Source organism: Cebus imitator, unplaced genomic scaffold (genome assembly GCF_001604975.1).
Source record: "Cebus imitator isolate Cc_AM_T3 unplaced genomic scaffold, Cebus_imitator-1.0 Scaffold23, whole genome shotgun sequence".
NCBI classification, from domain to species: Eukaryota; Metazoa; Chordata; class Mammalia; order Primates; family Cebidae; genus Cebus; species Cebus imitator.
In genome coordinates, this window is record NW_016107338.1 from 4,785,252 (window position 1) to 4,805,550 (window position 20,299).

At 38.2% G+C, this 20,299-nt stretch overlaps 1 protein-coding gene across 1 annotated transcript; it reads right to left on the reverse strand.

The window, feature by feature from the left end:
• Nucleotides 1-6,696: 6,696 nt before the first annotated feature.
• On the reverse strand, nt 6,697-13,310 carry GKN1 (gastrokine 1). Its single transcript, XM_017522089.2, has 6 exons — nt 13,196-13,310; nt 10,544-10,597; nt 10,318-10,455; nt 8,686-8,796; nt 7,607-7,754; nt 6,697-6,943 (listed from the first exon to the last, which is right to left on the reverse strand). Exons 1-6 carry the CDS (start codon nt 13,205-13,207, stop codon nt 6,849-6,851), a joined length of 558 nt encoding a protein of 185 aa, XP_017377578.1. The 5' UTR covers nt 13,208-13,310; the 3' UTR covers nt 6,697-6,848.
• Between the last annotated feature and the right edge of the window lie 6,989 nt (nt 13,311-20,299).

The window sequence follows — 20,299 nt, forward strand, 5'->3', positions numbered from 1 at the left end:
AGGCTCAGTGAGACATGTTTTCACGCAGAACTGAGAGTGACCAGGAAGGCCCTTCAGACACAGATATACTCCAATATGGTTGGCAAAGCCCTGTGGAGTCTAGAATCTGGAAAATCTTGGCAAGTGAGTTTCGAGTGTATTACCAGGGAGCTATCATTTGCACCCCAACTGTAAGGCAGGATACTCCAGTTAACTAGAAATAATGTATTAGGAGTTGAAACCCATTTTCTGATTAAGTTAAATGTTTTATCTTGCATTATGAAACTGAACTTTTATTAATGCTGAAATCATAGGAAAGAACATTTTTAAAAAATGAGCAAAGTTCTAGCTTTCTAGTTCATTTAAAATAATCCATTTGAATATAAACATTTAAAAGTTTATCTTAATTTCTTTTTTTTCCAAGTTAAGGTAATCTAACAAATATTAGATAAGTTAGATAAAATAAGTCTTTCAATGTATCTATGACAAGCTGATTGTCAGAATTCTGTACAGAGGTGAAAAAAATGAAAATGTAAGTTGAGGGTATCTGCTGTCACTTTGTATTTTCTTTGTACTTAATGTTTTAGCCAATACAATTAGGCCAAAAAAAGTGAGAGAGAGAAAAAAGAAAGAAAGGAAAGAAGGAAGAAAGGAAGGAAGAAAGAAAGAGAGAGAGAAAGGGAGAGAGAGACAGAAAGGAAGAAAAAACATACCGTACATACTGTAAAAGGGAAGTACATGATCAAATTTGTAGACATTATTATCTCCACAAGAGTACCTTTACTTTGGAAACCAGTTGCACGTCCAAGAGTCACCAGACCACCCTACCCTCTGACCAGCTGGCTACAAATTCAGCCCAGTTTGAATATGTGGGTAGGTATTATTTAAATGTAAGGTCTGGCATATTTTCTCTTATGCCTTAATTTTTTTTTTTTTTTTTTGAGACAGAATCTTGCTCTGTCTCCCAAGTTGAAATTCAGTGGCTCGATCTCCATTTAATGCAACCTCCGCCTCCTGGGTTCAAGCAATTCTTCTGCCTCAGCCTCCCAAGTAGCTGGGATTACAGGCACTTGCCACCACACCTGGCTAACTTTTGTATTTTTAGTAGAGACAGGTTTTCACCATGTTCGTCGGTTTGGTCTTGAACTCCTGACCTCAAGTGGTCCACCTGCCTCAACCTCCCAAAGTGCTAGGATTACAGGCGGGTGCCACCGCACCTGGCCTCTTACGCCTTAATTTGATTGTGCTGATATTCTTGATAGGTCATTTCTAAACTTTTGAATATTTGGGAAATGTAACACTCAGTTAATGAATCTATATGTCTATCAATATAAAAGTTCTTTAGAAAAATTGACTTATAGATTAAAATTTATTAGTGAATGTTCTGGAAGGATCCAATTGCTGGATGTTTGTTTTAAATCATCTAGTTACGTCAGATAAGCTCTTAGATAAGGCTTTGCCCATTATTACAGTATCTACAATTGGGCAGAGACCAGAAAGACACTGTAATAATAGGCAAGGGCTTATCTAAAATATTTTTTGTTAACGTTGCTCTCTGAGAGTCAGGCCTCTAATAGGATATTATCTGCTCCTCTCTGGTGTCTCTTGGGGTCACAAAGTCAGGAACACTTCTGATGACCCTGCAAGCCAGCCAGCTCTGTGTATGCTCTGCATCTCCCGATCCCAATAGGCCAAGTGCAGAAGGTGAGCTGTGGCCTGGTGTTAGTTACTCAGGTCATCCTCAAGGCCAAACAAAACTGCAAATGAAAAGCTGTTGGAAAGCTGTGCACAGCAGGCTTCCCAGTAGTGATTTAGAATCTTGCGGAGAGCAGGGTTTGGCCCTGGCACAGCTCAGGAACAGTGACCTCTCTCTGTAGCTCTCTTGCACCCTGGTGCTGAATGAACTCATTTTCACTTACACCACCCTTCTGGGGATACGGGTCAAAGGCTGAACGTTTGGAACCACTAAACATTGAGTTGAGCCAGCAATGAGAGGCCTCTGCCTCATGTTGGAATGAAAAAGCAGTTTCTTTCCATCTGCACAGGTCTATTCTCTCATTGTGTTCATGACACGATCTTACTTGCCTTTTATATTTAGAGTTTTAATTTTTTAATAAGGTGTGAGATAGAGGTCTATTTCATTTTTTGGTTTGTTTTTATTCCATTTGGCTAATTGTTTTAATACCATTGATTAAAAAGCCCATGTTTCACCCACTGAACCTAGAGTGCAACCTATGTCCTATTCCAGTCGTCTATAGATGTGAGAATTTATTTCTGGGCTTTCCATTTTGTTCCACTGATGAATTTGAATATCCTAATACACGTATCACATCATCTTAATTACCATGTCTCTATCATAATTATGATAGGTCAAGTTCATTCACTTCATTGTTCTGCAGCAGTAACTTGGCTATTTTTGGTCTTTTCAAGAAGAGTCTGAAATTTTATTCTACTTGAAACCTATCGTTTCATGGATGATGACAAAAGACAGGAGGCTTCTGGATCAGAGACAAAGGACTTTATCATGTCACAGCAAGCAGTATGAACATGAGCATGATTGTGTCAGCGCCCCTTGCATATGAGTCTCATAAAAGTGACTCATGTAGACCCAGATTGATGCTTGCACACATAGTGGATTAGATTACTGAGAGAAACCCTGAGCTTTGGGTACTCAAATCATTTATAATAGACAGCATGCTTGCTCTTTCCTCTAAAGAAAGACACTATCTCTATCTTCCAAAGCTATTTGCCATACAAAAAATCTTTGCAAAAATTAGTTGAGAACAAAGGCCAGTCAGTGCTTCTACTCATAAGATAGGTAGAAGTACCAACAAATCATGAACTGTTTCCCAGCTGGCCTGTGATCTTCCATGTATATTCTAAATTTAGTTTGTTACTTACCACAAACACACACACACACACACACACACACACACACACACACAAAACACATGCACACACACGCACACACATGCAATATGTTGAAAATATGTTTTCAATTTGCCTTGAATCTATAGATTGGAGAAGAGCTGACATTCTTGTAACATGAAATTAGTTCTTGTAACACATTCTTGTAATATTAAATCTTTTAATTCTTGGCTATGGTATATCTCTACATTTATTTAGTTTTACCTTAACATCTCAATAAAGTTGCCGTAGAAGTCTAGCACTTCTTTTGCTAGTTATTACTTAGCAAAATGATATCTTATCTCTGCTCAAATTCCTGCAATGTCTTTCTATTTTACTCAGAGTAACACCCAAGGGGGCTCTTCATGATCTAGTTTTCCATTACTCCTCTGCCCTCATCTCCTATTGCTCTCTGCTTTGCTCATTCTGCTTCAGCCTCATTGCCTTCCTTGCTGTATTTTTAATGTACCAGACACACTTCTGTCTTAGGCCTTAGCACTGGCTGTTTCCTCTACTCATGATTCTTTTCTCTCTGAAATATTGGCATGGCTAACAACTTCATCTCAGTCTTTGTTCAAATGTCACCCTCTCATGATGCATGTCCCAAACACCCTGTTAAAAATTGCAAACTGCCTCTTACCTCCTGGCACTCTTGATTCCTCTTACTCTGCTCAGTACTTTTTTTCTTAATACATATTACTTTCTATGCTACTATGTTACAGTATAAATTACTATTCTACCAAATATCCTACTATTAATTAATTATATTTGTCATTATTTCTGTCTCCTCTAACTAAAATGTTAGCTATAAGAGGCAGGGATCTTTGCATTTTTATATACTGATGGATTTCTATAGTGGAATAGTGCTAAGGATGTAGCACTATTAAGGTGTTTAAGAAATATTATTAAACAGCTTTTCCTAGGTATGTCATATTTTTTGCAATTATAAATTTTAATTATGTTTTATTATTTAAAATATACTTTTATTTTAAAATAAATATATATTATTTAAATATACTTAAACTTATTTGATTTTAAGTTTTAATTATAAAAAATTAAAATTTCTGTGTTTGCTGCTGATGCATAAAAGTATAATTCATATTTGGTAGTCATTTTGGTACTTAGGAATCTCTAAATTCTCTGACTCCCATAATTTATATAGGTTTGTTTGAGTTTTTGCACAGAAAATCATGTCATGTGGGCAGAATGATGGCTTTTTTCCTCTTTCTAATCTTTATATCTTTTTATTTATTTTTCTTGCTTCACTAACTTTCAGTACAATGTTTCTAGAAATTGTGATGGTAGGCATCTTGTTTTTCATTTTTTTTTTAATAGGAATGCTTTTATTGTTTTATGTGATACTTACAGTGGATTTTTTGGAGGGTGTGATCTTTGTTTAATGAAGTTTCTTCTGATTCCTAATTTTCTAATAATTACTTCTTTTAAGAATGAATATTCAAATTTACTATGTATTTTTTTGTTACTATTGAGACACATCACAAACTTGTTGTCTTTGAATGCAGCAAATTACATTATTTCCTAAACCAAATCAACCTGAATTGCTTTGAAACATCCAACCTAATCATGCTACCTTATCTTTTGTATACATTGCCCAATTGATTTGCAATTATTTTGTTAAGAAATTTTGCATCTATATTTATGACAGGGATCACTCTTTAATTTCACTTTTTCATATAATCCATGGCAGGTTTTGAAATCAAGTTAATAATATTCTTATGAAACGGGTTGGGAGTACTCCTGGTTTTGTTTCCCCCCTACACATTTGAATAATTTGTAGAAGCTTAGAATAATTTGTAGCTTCAATATTTGTTAGATTGCCTGTAAAAACCATCTTGGTCTGAAGTTTTCTCTTGTGAAGTTTATAAACTTTTGACCCTATTCTTTTTCTACTATTTTATATTGGTTTTCAATTTTATTAATTTCTGAATTGTCAGTATTATTTCTTTCCTCATATGTATTTTGTATACTTTATGCTTTTCTCCCATTTGTGAAATTGAAGGCCTAACTCAATGTTCAGCCTTTCTTCTTCTACTAAATAAAGATTTAAGGCTACCAGTTTTTCACTACACATTGCTATTGCTACTACTCATAAGGTTTTATATGCAATGCTTTAATTATTGCACAGTTCTAAATGTGTTTTACTTTTTTTCATGAATTTTTAAAGCCCTTGTGGTATTTAGAATTAGTATACCTTATTTCAAAACAAATGGGGTAATTTGGTTTTATTTAGAGAAAAATATTTATCTTAATTAAAATTAGGTCAGAAAAATTTCTTCTTTTATGAGACCAAACATTTGAAATTTTTTTGAGATTTTATTTATGTTTCAGCAAGTGACCAATATTTATAAATGTTTCATACATGCTTAATAGGATATATATTCTGCAGTGTTCTGCATATGTTCATTAACATAAGCTTGTTATGTTAATTGTGTGAAACATTTTTTATATCTGTAACTGCTTCATTTATAGGTTATTGAAAGATACGTATTAAAATCTTCAACTAGGATAATGGAATTGTTAAATTCTCCTGCAATTCTTATAATTTTTCTTTTTTATATTTTGGTAGGTATGCATAATATATAATTTTTATATATTCCTAGTGAATTTAATTTTTTATCCTGAAATAGGGGCTAGACAATTCTTCTGAGAAACATGGGATTTACCAGTTCCCAAAAGTCAGGTACATGACATTGTATCCAGTTTATGAGTCACAGTTTTATTTCTTTCTTACTCACTGTAGGGAAGTATTTAAGACCATGAACTTTGATGAGTTTTTGACAAGTTTTTACCTTTCATGTCTTCAGAATATTTTGGAATTTCTACTAACCTCATAGCACACTTCATGTGAACAGTAATGAAATAACATCAGTATGAGGAAAAACATAACAGTTCCCTCCCAATAAAAAATGGTAAATATTAACATTTTTTTCAAATGGTGGGAATTGATGTCTTTAGTGTTATTTGTTAGGATTATTTGTGGCTATTTTACCTGAAGATATGGGAGTGGATCAGATATTCCTCATGGCATTGGGGATTTTAAAAAGATATGGGAGCAACTTTTAAAAATTAACAGTTTTGTATTATAATACACAATATTTGGAGTCTCTGTTTTCTCTGAGACTTTTCATTCTCCTGGCCATCAGTGAATGGAAGTTGTGAACTTTGAGCCAAACAGGATCAAGGAAAATGGAATAGAGATTCAACATGAGGTATTACCTCTTGAACTGGAAAGTCACGTAAACATGGGAGATGAGGCTGAAAATTTGGTTCAGCCATTCTCTACCATGAGCACAAAAAGAGCCATCTGCAAGATGCTAAAAAGAAGGAAGTAAATTTAGAGATGAAGAGAGAAGAGGTAATGTGTGGCTTCAGGGAGAGAAGCAGACTTGGGTCTTGGTGTCAGTAGAGTTCCTGGTTATAGTCTTTTTGATACCCAGCTGCTTTTCTTGCCCTCAGATTGTTTGAGATATGCTTATATCCTTGTAACAAACCACCCTTTCTGGCTTCTGAGACTCTGAGTGAATTTCTGTCCTTGCTGGTCTGAAACGTTACTGTGCACAACAACTATAGAGCAGCCTTCAGAGCAGTCGGAGAGTCTTGGAACCATTCCCAGAGTTGTGGTTAGTAGAGTCTGAAGCACCTGAAGGGGTTCTTTACAGGAGACAGGTCTTGAATATAGGCTAATAGTGAGTCTAACGCACTTCAACAACTTGCCACCACCACATTGCACTTTTGATCCTGTGCATTCCAAGTCATAAGAAATCATAAGAAATGTGAGTATACACTGAATTCAGTGCTAAATGCTTTTATTGAAACTTAAAGAAACCAAACATACCTAGCAGAAACAATTTTCAGAATGACATGGTAAAAACCACTAGAGCCCATATTTTTCTGCATAGCTTATTCAGATGACTAAATCCGTAGTGAATTTAAACAATTGTTTAGTTCTCCACCGTTTTTCCACAGAAGGAAATGTTCACAATCCATAGTATATTGGTTTCAAAGCACTTTCCTGAATAAAAAAACAGGCTTTCCCCTAACAGAAAGAAAAGAAGAAGCCTATATTAATGTCTATTCAAGAACTGTTTTCTTGCAGGGAGTTGAGGGAGTATGGGTTTCCAAACTAGCTATGCACTAATGTTAAGATTTATCTATCTGTTATGATGAAATCAATCAATTCGGAGACCCGGAAAATTGCTGTTAAGTTAGGTCATTAGGTAGACACTTTGTTTTTGTGCAGCTGTTCTTTGAATGTCCAGAAATGGATTGTTTGAGCTACAGAAAGTGAATAGATTCTATTAGCATTCTCCTTTGATTTAGCCATTCATACATTCTTTTGAGTATGACTTGAGTTTACTCTTGATTCACACTTGAAAGGCAGCATTCCATAATATTTAAGAGTGCAGAATCCAGAGCCAAAATGCTTGGAATTGAACCAGGCAAAGACCTCTCTCTGTACCTCTTTGTTTCCTCATCCATAAGTAGGAATAAAATAGAACTTATAAGGTTTCTGTGAAGAAGCAATTGAGTTAACACACTTAAAGCACATAGAACACTGCCTGGCACAGAGCAAGCACTGCACAAATGTTGGCCTTGATGACCATCCCTGAATCACTGGTGTCCACTATGGACACATGCGAGAATAGTCTGACAATTCCACCGGCACTAACTTGGGGTGCACAGTAGGGATGCTACTGACCTTGCATCTCCTCAGCCATGTATGTTGGAATCCCACGGCACATGTTTGCAATGTTTTTTCCTAACTTCCTCAGGTCATCGACTTTGTCTGGGTTGATTGAGTACACCAGGCTTTTGGGGGGTGCTCCTCCTGGTCCCTTACCCTGAAGCTGAATGTGGGAAAGACAGGCAGAAAGGAAGAATGAGAGAGAATGAATGCCAAACCCAGTGGTTTGTTGACTTGAGGAGTATACAAGCCCAACAGTGAGTATTGCTCAGCTAAATTTTTCCATAAGACGAAGAAGAGCCATTTCTAGCTTATTCTGTATATCTTAAAATTTCTAAGTGTCCTAAGAGATTTAGCTGGTTTGAAACCTCACCTTCTCATAAAAACAGAAGTCTTAGGCTAAATTTATTCTGAAACTTGGACCTCATTTGGTCATCATAGATTTCTTGGATTAGATGATGTAATAATCATCTTCTGAGAATGTAGTTTATTTATTTTCTCTACCTTGTCAATGAAAGGTACCCATTTATCAGTTATAGGAATATGAACTCAGGCAAACATTTTAAAGCATTTAAAGCATTATGGACTCCTTCTTTTCACTTACCTGGATTAGTATGGCCAGACAAAATATATAATACACAGTCACATTTGAATTTCAGATAAACAATGGATCCTTTTTCTGTTCCAAATATTGCATAGGATATATCATAATAAAAAGGCCTGCTGCTTACCTGAAATTCAAACTTAACTGGGTATTTTCTATTTTTATTTGCTAAATCTAATAACCCTAACTAACTCTTGTAGAAAAATGTCCTTGGCAAAGTACTGAGGGCTCCTATTGGTGTGACCAGAGCTTTGCTCCTCTAACAGTCAAGGTTTCAAATGTTCTACTCATCAGCTCTAGAGATAGGTGAGTCACAGCATTTGATGTGGCAAAAGCTGCCTTCCCTCAGGCAATCACCAATAACTTCCCCCTTTGTGCTGCACACTACAACATACTGTGGTCAGGAGGGAATGACTGTGATCTTCTCATTATTTACTGGCGATCATAAAACCTCTCCTCTCACCAAAAATCAAAAGCCTTTTATTTTTACCTTCTTTTCCTTGACCAGTGCATCAAGGGACTGAATGGAGGGCACGACCTCCTTGTTCATTTTGTGCACAATGCATGTCTTCTTGTGAAAGAGTCTGGTTGCAGCAAAGCCCTGTTAAAGAGATGGTAAATGGTGAGGCATGTGTTCTCCAAGGAGTTTTTCTTATCAGAAGTCAGTTCCACCAGCAGAGAGAAATGGAATTCCAAGATCATGATGAGCTGGGATAAGAGCACTGGTTGTAGACCTGCTTGGCAATCACATCTATTGCTGACATTTATGAGGACTGACTGCAAGTTCTCTGAGGGCAGAGACTGAACATCTAACTTGTTTGCTTTATTTTCAGGTTCTAGTGTGATAAGAACCCCTCTACATAAATCTGTTTTACTGAAATAGACTTTAAAAGCTATCATGTTTTAGTCTCCTTTGAGCTTCACATTTCAAGGAGACAGCTAAGACAAAAGTTAGTTTTCCAATTGACCAGATAAAATGGAAACAATAAAGAGTTTTCTATTTAAAAGTATAGTTTGTTAAATACATATCTGGTAATTGCAGAGTTGGGTCTTCTTTTTTTTTTTTTTTTTTTTTTTTCTGGCTTACCACTCTATGACTTTTAAGTGGAGTGGTTAGGCCATTTACATTCACGGCTCACCGCAACCTCCGCCTCCTGGGTTCAGGCAATTCTCCCTCCTCAGCCTCCTGAGTAGCTGGGATTTCCGGCCCGGACCCCCTTGCCCCCATTTACTTTTTTATTTTTTTTTTATACAGTTAGAGAAGCTATACAAACATGTAAACCAGAAAAAGGAGCTGATGGAGGATGGGGGTTATGGATGCTGTACATGGACACAAACTGGATTGAGGGGTTGTTGAGACTCTGCAGCCTGCCACACTTTTCCCACGTTTGTGGACGCAGGGGCCAGGTCAGTGCTTTCAAAGGAGGGTACATTCTCAGAGAGGCTCTGGATCCCCCCACCNACGGGGTTTCACCATGTTGACCAGGATGGTCTCGATCTCTTGACCTCGTGATCCACCCGCCTCGGCCTCCCACAGTGCTGGGATTACAGGCTTGAGCCACCGCGCCCGGCCGAGTTGGGTCTTCTAACTAGTGCTAAGTATTTCTTTCTTTGCTCCACTCTTTCTTTGCTTCTCCTTTTCTTTGTTCCTTTCTTTCCTTCCTCCCTTAATATTGTCATTTACATTTCCTTTGGTCCTTTTGAGTTTTGGATGAAATGTCAATTTCAGTCTCTTTAGAAGGAGGTCCTAAAACCTCCTTTGAAAACAAAATGAGATAGGCTAGGCTTTGGAAGCAGTAAAATTGTGCAAGTCTTTCAGCATTATTGAGGGTAACTGCAAGCAGGCAAGAGGAGGTTCGTATTTGTTGTATATACTCTCAATCCTTTGAACATAGTGTTTATTGGTTTGAATTTTAACTGATCATGCAACACTTATTAACAGTAGTTATCTCTAGGGAACAAAATTGGATGAGTAAAATAGGCATCTTTATTTATAACTGTATGCTTATGTGTAATTAAAATTTATTTTTAATTTTTTTATGGTCAGCATACACATTTTTTGTTAAAAAAAAGAAATCTCATTTTAAAATAATAGGGTAAAACTTGCATATTGACTACCTACACTTTCATAATCCCATATGGAATTCCAGGAGTCCCAGCCGTTGTTGTTGTCAATGTTGGCCACGTTGTGTTCATTGTTGACACTCACTGACTGCTGCCCACTTCCAGCATTGTTGTTGTCATCACTGATGTTGATATTCTGAAGTTTATACGGGATCGAGAGTGATTTAATACCATGTTTCTTTGCAAGTGCATTTTGGTAGCAAACTTGAAAAGGTGAGACTTACATAGTCAGCAAGGGCAGGAGCTAAGAAGACTCCGAGAAGTCCAGCGAAGACAATCTGAAATCACAAATAACACTGGTCTCCTGTTACATGGCAAAATGATGTCTTCTTCTGTCTTCCTCTGTCCAAGCTTATAATAAATAGTCGCTAATTTTTCTAATGTGTTGAGTTCTAGTTCAATGTGTTTTCTTCTTCTCTTGCCTTGCATTTTTTAACCATAAAAAGTTTTAATGATAATGTGAAATTGCTGATTAATTATAAGTAATTATATTAATGTGATATATAGTTTTAGAATTTTTAGCGAAGGTCTTATGAAAAACTGGAAAAATTGATGAAGAAGGGAAGTTGAGAACCAGGAAAGCTGCTTTCATCTCACTGCCATCCAGTACTGAGGAAAAAAAATGTAATTTTCAAGTAGTGATAAATCAAATTATTAAATCCCTTTTAAAATAAAACCCAGAATGTACCATCTTGTTTCCTCTCAGTTTAATAAATGGCATCCTAAAGATGACTTTGCTAAGATAATACTTCTGGAAATGTCAGAATAGAGTTTAAAAATTTTTAAGATTCATCAAAATATTAACTTTATAATGAAACATTCACTTGGCAAATGAATTCCTATAAATTATCATTGGTAAGAATGCTATTTTGTTGAATTTTTCATGATTTTTCTATTTCTGATAAACTCAGCTATATTTAATGCCAGAGTATCCTACCTTGAGTAGATATTTGGATTATTAAAATCTAGTAAAAGAAGAAAGTTATACTTCCTGCCAGTATTAAGAGATGGGAGTAGAGATTCACTTTTAAGTTATTGAAAATATGTGCATTCTTCTAAATATTAACAAAAATGATTTAGGGTAACTGACACGGCTTGGTTATTCAGCTTAAATCTGTACTGCAGCCTGCGTTACACAGGTTGTTGATGCTCACCTGCCATTCATTTGTTTCTAATCGTTTTATAAGGTTTCAAATTCTCTCTTTAGTGAAATTCAGAAATTTGCCTGGCACATATTTTGACTTCCTAAGAAGCATATATTTGTATCAGTATTGAATTTTGGTCAGTGTCCCCATATAAGGAAGTTACTGTTTTAAAATAAAGCAAACTGTCTTGTTTTCCTTGAAAAAAAAAAAAAAAAAAGTAAGTTTTACAATGAGTAGTATAGAATAAATGAATACTTTGGTTTGAAATGGCTGTAAGTTCTAAAAATCACATCTGAAAATGATTTCAGTTAATTTTCCTATTTAACATGAGATGCTTTCTTCCTAATAGAAATAATATTTTTATTTGAGAAAAAGCCAACTTTCTAAAGCAATGGATTAGTCGGCAGATTGGATGCCTATGATGAGAAAGCAAGGATAGAGTGTCTGGCTGGCAAGAGTGATCAGGAGAGACGATGTCACTAGCAGTGTCCCAGGATACTTGTTTTAATCATTTATCACAGGCTCCATGATATCGGTTGTCAGAGCAGGAGCTTTATGCAGGGTGCCTCATTCTGGGTACCTAGTCTCATTTCCTTTGCCTGGGACAAAATAGTTTTGAGAACTGCTCTAGAGGTTCAAGGTAATTTAAAAATATATATTTAAATTTTTCTCCCAATAGCTTAAAAAGTAGTTAAAAATTAGTCTCCTAAAAAGTCAGAGGTAGAAGAAATTTTAGAGACCAACTAGTAGAGTGCAATCATTTTACAGATAAGGTAACTGAGCTTTGGGGGTTAAGTGAGTTGGCCAAACTTATACCTCTTGTTCACAGCAGAACTAGGAGAGAAATCAGATCTAACCTGTTTCTGGAGCTCCCTCTGACCCTTTTAAACTTTGCTGATATGAAGAAGACCTAGTTCTAGATAATTATCTTAAGATCCCCCGCACTACTAGTTCCTTTGGCAGGGTTTCTCAGTCCACCTCCTCCTACGCTCTCAGGCTTCTGCCTGGAGCCACAGGAGAGATGCTGTGGTAGCTTCATGCGTTAGATGCTTTCTTAAATAAATGGCCACGCTAGAGCCCAAGGCAAATCTTTCTTCCTTAGAGACCCATTTTACTGTAACAAATGTGACAAGAAGTCTCATTCACCTGCTTACTTTGATAATAAGCTTTTTATCTTGCCTGAACATGTTGAATAATTTTGGTAAAAGGAGGAGTTCAAGAATGAGGATTATCAGGCACTTCCTTGGGCTCAGGGACTGCTTACCCTGCATGGAGCCCTGAGTCAGGTGATGTGAAAAGTCATTTTGTTAAGTATAAGTCAGTGTAAGATGCTCAGACAGCTGTCTAGTCTCAATACGGTTATCTTTCTCTATAGAGATGCTTATGAAGGCCATGATTACATAAATAGAAAATATATTTTTTTCTTTATTTCTTCTTAAATAAACCACAGTATATATGTGCAGAATGTGCAGGTTTGTTACATAGGTATATATGTGCAGTGGTGGTTTTCTGCACCTGTTGACCCATCCTCTAAGATCCCTCCCCTCACCTCCCACTCCCCAACAGGACCTGGTGTGTATTGTTCCCCTCTCTGTGTCCATGTGTTTGAAGACAGAATTTTGTTAAACAAATTTTCCATTACGGTGCCATAAGAAGCAGACCTCCTAAATCTCAGAATATTGACAGTCTCCAGTTATATGGCAATAAATTCAAAAGGAAAAATCTACTCACTGTGAACTTCATCTTGTCTTCACAAAAGCAGTGGAGCAGAGGAGAAGGTAAGTGTGGACCTGAATGAGAAGCTCTCTCATATTTGTACTTAACAAGCTTGACTCAAAGGTGTTATCAGGTGGGGTGTTACCAGGTGGGGTCAAAGGCTTATCTTCCTCCATTTCTCCTATCTGTGACATGTCTCAATGTACCAGGAAACCTTTGAGAATATCTGGCTGCTGAGCAAGCAGCTTTTCATGTGGAGTTAACCTGAGTCATCCCTTGTTGAAGCTGAAGGTATTAAAACAAACTCAATATGATTTATGATAACTTCTCACCCAAGCGAAGCTGTGGGTGTATTTTACACATTAACATTCTCAGACTCAGAAAAAGAGTAATCCCTAAAACCAAACAAAACTACAGATGAAAAACCGTGTGTATACCAGGCCTTCCAGACAGCAGCTCCTGCAGGAATGTGGAAATGGTTTCCCCTTCTTAACTTTTATCTAAGCCACAGCAATGGTTTTGCTTAGGCTAAGCATGTTCTGTGAACAACCCCCAGCAAACTGATCTCTTTTCTCCAATGTTGAGCTCTCTTAATGATAGCACCATACATCTGATACAGCCCTTTCTTGACAGCCTCACATCCAGCTAGTTACTGTCATTTTATCTCTGAAATGCCTCTCAACTCTGACCTTGCCCACAGCTCCCCTCATCTGGACTTTCACAACAGTTGTGCAATTGATCACTCTGGTCACCAGTTTCTTATATTCCAGTGCATTTTCTTCATTAACCCTAAAGTTGTCTTTCTGAAGTACATAGATAGACATGACTCCATCATGCTTGGAAATTTCACTGGCAGCCTACAGAAAGTTCAAACTCATTGGAATGGCAGCCAGGGTCTTTTGTCATAAGGTTTCCAAAGGCTGCCACTTCATGCCGTGTATCTATATTCCAGCTCCACCGGAATTCCCACCATTCCTGGAGAAGTCAAGGTGTGTATGCCTCCATGCCTTTGTACATGCTGTTGTTTTACTGCAGAGGGCCACCCCCTAGCCTTTCTCTTGGTAAACTCCTGTTCATCGTTCAAGGCTCAGCTCAGATATTGCTGCCTCCATCACATCTCCCCCATCTGCTAGATAGAACTTTCCTACTGTTTGTTTTTTTCTTCTGGAAACTATAAAAGAAATCTCTTTTTATTTGCTTCTAGATAATTTAGTTTTCAGAAGTTACATTAAAATAATAAAAAATATTTTCACCAAAAACAGAGAATAGAAACTGCCACTTGGATAAACAAGTAAATGCTCAAAACAGTTTTAGAGGTGAGTTGGTTTTAATTTTTTTCCTGCTACTTCCTATAAGATGAAGCTACTAAATCCAATTTGCTGAAGAGGAAAACTGTATTTCATTAACTACCAATCTATAAATTTTCCCTTTGGAAACTTCCTGCCTATAATTTTCCTCTTGTGTGTGGATTGAAACTACAAGATGGAGTCACATGATTATAAAGCTTGATTTGCTATCAACATCTTTTCAAAAATATTGGTAAGAGGGGATTAGAACAGCTGTGGTAAGATATTACTGGTGTTTTTTAATGTGTCCACTGATTTCTTTCAAATTCACTCTTTATCCACAAAAGGTAATAAGCCTGGGGTAAGGGGAAGACGTGCAAAGAGGTCTTCATCTGCTTTAGGAAACTTTATGTCACTGAGAAGTCAGTGAGTGGGCAGCATGGCCTCTATGTTTAAACTCAGCCACAGGTAGTCATCTTGGTATACAGGTGCAGTGCCCAGCACACATTTTGCACATCATACCAAGGACAAGGGCTTGAAGTTCTGCAGTGGACCTGTGAAATGATGGCCTGTAACATGTTCCATGACAGATAGACACATACATACACTTGCATAGATAGATACATACATACACATACATAGATACATAGGTAGAGTTCCGGGTCCAATAATCCACCACTTAGAGACTGACAACTCACATTCACACATCAAATGGGCTAAGAAATCTATAGGGGAGAAATATATGTCATATTGTTTTATCCAGATTCTTCTCATCTTAGTTGACTACAAAACATGATTGCTTTTCCTTTTTAAAAATTTGTTTGTCCTAACATCTAGTAACATCTCTGGGGACATCTGACTTAATGAAACAATTGTGCCACCTCTAAGGATGCACCCTGGATTTGAAAACCCATTTGGGAAGCTACTGGATGAAGCTAGGAGCCAAGAGGCCTAGTTTCTATTTTCCCTTCTTTCAATGAGTCATTTTTTTTTTCCCTTTAGGCCTTAGGTTTCCTGTGGGTAAAAGAGAATAAATTCCTCCTTTATACAATATTGTTACTTCAGTGGCTGTACAACCAGAGGAACCTCTTTTTCTGTACTTTGTGTGGTGTTGGGGGTTGGCGGAGAGGGAGTATGGGGGTTGGGTTGGGGGTCAACCTTCACTTCAATCCTGGTCTCATCCAAGGCCAAAATGAAGCATGAGCAAGTCTCTTGCCCTGAGAACTTTTATGTTTCATTCTTCTCATGGGAGGAAGACAGAACATGTCAATGTTTAGAATCTAAAATATGCAGACACATACATGGTGCTCAGTAGGCACCTTATAAAATTTGACTTGCATAAAGGAGATGTTAAGCTACAGGTTAAAAAGTACGTTATATTTATTCATTTCTGGTTTTGGTGCCAGCCTGAGAGAGGCAACCCTACACTGGCTGTGATGACACACGAAGGGAGTCTCAGTTGATGGTGTGACCTCTGTGCCTTGGGGTTAGTGTAGAACAAACCAGCCCATGGGTAAATAGAGCCTGCCCTGCCTACAGAGATTGATGCTGGGCCGTGCCAAGAAAGAAGCCCCTATCATCATTTTATCTCACAATGCACACACACCCAAGGCTTCATTCTACTCCACACCCTGTCATGTCGTGCTCAGTGGAAACTCCCTCCGTGTGGAGCAGATGTTGATGCTTCCCATGTGCATTATGCTCATGTGTGCAACTGGAGGGCGGTCTGCAAAGGACTAAACTGCTCATTAAAACATGTCAATCAGATCCCAAATGGTTGGAACCAAAGTGCTTTGTCACAGAAATCAGAGTTTGCAAATTCCTTCTTGTTCTCTGACTGGAAGGAAATGTTTGCCTATAGAGCATATTTTGATCATTAAATATTCTAACTCAAGATTCTGTCTCTGTATGGACCTGTTAACGGGCTGACCTCGTGGTCATTAATACCTGTGAAGCCCTTAGTAACCTTGGCTTCCTTTTCATTCTTGCTCCATTTTCTGTTAGTTAGGACTCAACTGGCCTTAGTCCATTTGCCAGCAAATGATAATTTATTTGTTTGAGTGTGGAAGTCCCTTGATGCAGAGACTCTGTTTCAGTCTCCTTGCCTTTACTGTTGTCTTTCTGAGCAAACTGCACACTAGTCTGATTGTCCTTTTGATGGTCCCAAATCAAGTGGTTCATTGTGAGGTCTGAATACACTTCACTCTGGAGAAATTTCTGCCACTCCCTGGCCTCGGTTTCCCAGCCCGCAGCTAAGACTTTCATGATGGTTCTGGTGACTACAGCCTTGGTGCTTGCAGCAGTGACACATTCTTATCAAAGCCTCCGTATGTACTTATGGCCAGGAATGACACATCTAAAACATAGCCATAGAAACATATAAAATAACATTTTAATAGTTATTGCCAGAGGAGCTTCTAGTTCCAGAAAATCCAAACTTAATACATAATTATTTTTATATAGGGAAGAAATTCTTTTCAAATTACAGCAGAGTGGAGGGAGCACTTTGCTAAGGCATCACTGAGCAGATATTTTTGTTGTTTCCTCTGGGACTCTTGCCTTCCAAAATACATATAACTCTGACTTTCTGTGGCTGCTTGTATGTCTGTTCAATTGCATTTGCCAAACCTTCTGGATCTCCTCAGAGGCAGACAGTGATATATTATGCTTAAGATTAGTTGTTACCTGGAGTGGTAGAGTGATGTAAATGGGGTTTGGAAAAATCTTGCTAAAAGAAGATCTCCTGAGTAATTGCATCAAGAGTCTAAAATACATGAAAGTAAAGATAAAGAAAATGTTGACCAATAACTTCATTTTTTTTGAGACAGAGTTTTGCTCTTGTTACCCAGCCTGGAGTGCAATGGACCAATCTCTGCTCACTGCAACCTCCGCCTCCTGGGTTCAGGCAATTCTCCTGCCTCAGCCTCCTGAGTAGCTGGGATTACAGGCGCGCGCCACCATGCCCAGCTAATTTTTTGTAATTTTTAGTAGAGACGGGGTTTCACCATGTTGACCAGGATGGTCTCGATCTCTTGACCTCGTGATCCACCTGCCTTGGCCTCCCAAAGTGCTGGGATTACAGGCTTGAGCCACCGCGCCCGGCCCCCAATAACTTCATATTTATCATCCTGAAGAATACTCAAGACTGGTTAAGCACATCTGTTCTGAAAAAGATTTAAAGTAAGCCCATATGAGGAATAGAAATCACAAAGTGATAGCAACGTGTTGCTTTATAATTACTTCTTGGCTAATCCAGAAATAATAACACTTTACCTTGTTCAGTGTTCATATTGAAGCGGTTTAGAGATAATGGTGTAAAAGCACTCGTACTGATGATGTGTTCATTAAATAACAGCAGTCAGCCTGGGAAATGACTAAACTGCTCATTGAAAGATGAGAATCAGATCCAAAGTGGTTGGAACCAAAGCGCTAGTGCTGGCAGAGCCACGTCTAGAGCCGGGGCCTTGTGAGGACCCCGGGGCCACCATGCCGTGGCTTCCCTGGCAGAAGAGGCCAAAGGAAAGGACTTGCCCTAAGGCCAGTGAACAATGAAGCAGTTTTGTGAATCATGGAGTTTTCTGTAGAGCGACTGGTCAGAATTGGTTTCCTTTTCTGCATCTTACATAGAACATAATACAAACATCTGCAATCTTTCCACTTCTGAAAGAAGACATCTTCAGATGGTGACATTGGATCCTCAGGGGTGCCTCAGGGAATTTTGAGTTTCCATGTTTATTCAATTATGCTCTCTCCCTACCTACATTCCCAGTGTCTAATGCCTGGAAATGCTTAATAAAGCGTATTCATCAGGATTCATTCTGGAGTGTGCTTTTGCTTCAGAGGTCCCACTGGATTTGAATAAAAGCCAACTCCTCTCATCCAGGCCAGGAAAGTCCATTTGCTTGCTCAGAAATGGGTCACTGGGCCAACAACCCCCTACTCATTTTCTCATGTTGCCCATTAAAAGCAATGCAGCATGCTGCAGCTAATGCCATGTCCCAATTAAACACAACTGCTACAGAAGATTTAAAGATGTAAAACAACCAATGCTCACACTCCAGGATCCTGATATCTATAGGAAAGGCAGGGCTGGCTTTGTCGATATGTGACTAGTGCAGTCGCAGAGGGCCCACACTTGGAAGAGAGCCCCACACTTGGGTTTAGGGCTTCCCAGTTGCAATCTTGAAAATCCTAATATTTTTATTTTTGAATTTGTGTTTTCTAAATGGAGCTAATGGGACAATGGAGCATCTCTTTCATCCTTTGCGTTCTTCCTGCTTGGAGCGTTGGTTCACACGTGGTCCTGCTTGCCTACCTCCCTGGATGGGCTCTTGATCACCACTCCTCTACTTCTCTCTACTGGTGGTACACGGCTGCAGGTATGGGAAGAGTTAAGGTCAGACATATACACCCAGATGCTGAGTTGCAGGGGCCACTTACTTTGCAAAAATCCCTATGCCAAAGGGAGTGTGTGACAATAAATAGCCAATAAAAACACCATCACAAGTTGAGAGAAAGAGAGAACCTATGGATCAAAGAAAAAGACTTTTTTCCTCTGCTCTTTGAACAACAGTTCCCACATTTTCATTTTGCATTGAGCATTCTAAATTGCATAGCTAGTCCTGATGGGAGGCAAGACACACACATAGTATAGACACACCAAAGGAAGATGAGAAGTGAGTGAGGTTCTGAGAGGCTTTGAGCTATCCAAGGTCACATGCAGGTAAGAATGGAGTGATGAATTCACATAACCCTAGAGCCTGCACTCTTTCCTTTATGCCAAATGAGCAGTAGAGACAGACATTCAAAAGAGTGTGCCGTCTCTTAGCTGGAGTGGTTACAGAGGCTTCATGCAGCAGATAGGCCTTGGCTGAATCCTGTGGGTTAGACTGACATAGACAGAGAGGATCAGACCACTCCAGCCTAGAGGAGCAGCAGAGCCAGGTGGTGTGAACTGGGGGTTCAGTAATTGTGAGGAGACTGTCTTATGGCATTCTTAACACTCTCAGCTTAACTTTTAAGGTTGCTAACTATCTCGTTCATTTACAATTAGATAGAGAAAAATTGACTCGGCATTATTCAACCACCAAAAACCTACAATTTGCTGCACACTGAGATCAAGATATTACAGGGATTTAATCTTCACCAATTGCCACTTGAAACTCCCCTTTCTCTTTGGCCCAATACTTCCCTGGATGTCTGAAGGTTCTTTTCTCTTATCCACACCCACATATTTCAACACCACTGAGCTCCTCCCAGTAAATTAATATTTTAAGTGGTGGCCATGGGTGTTTCTCTAAAAACATAGTCACTTAACCTTTTTTATAATTGATACACCTTTCAATTTGATTTACTATTTTCAGAAAGGCACATCAAGCACATATAAAGTGTAAATAAGTATATACATTTTAGAAATGTAAATACACTTTATTATTTAGAATTTCATGACTTACCTTGAAATAGAATGCACATAGAGATGATATATGATGGAATCTTTGGATATCTATTAGGCTGTGAGTTTCTTCCTTTCTTTTCACTCTTTCTTCCTATTTCTTTCTTCCTTTCTATTCCTTTCTTCCTATTTCTTTCTTTCTCTTTCTTTTTCTCTCTCTTTCTCTCTCTCTTTCCTTCTTTCTTTCTCCATTCTTTATTTTCTTTCTTTCTCTTTTTCTCTTTCTTTCCTTTCTTTCTTCTTTCCATCTTTCCTTCTTCATTCTTATTGCCCAGGCTGGAGTGCAATGACGTGATCTTGGCTCACTGCAACCTCTGCCTCCCGAGTTCAAGCAGTTCTCCTGCCTCAGCCTCCTGAGTAGCTGGGACTACAGGTGAGCAC

Bases quoted from the DNA above. Each gene is read 5' to 3' on its own strand.
- GKN1 (XM_017522089.2), bottom strand. The intron at 8,797-10,317 runs GTAGGTAGTCAA...TCTCTTTAACAG, and splicing joins CCATATGGGATTATGAAAGT to GGCTTTGCTGCAACCAGACT. The intron at 7,755-8,685 runs GTAAAAATAAAA...TCCCACATTCAG, and splicing joins CACTGGTCAAGGAAAAGAAG to CTTCAGGGTAAGGGACCAGG.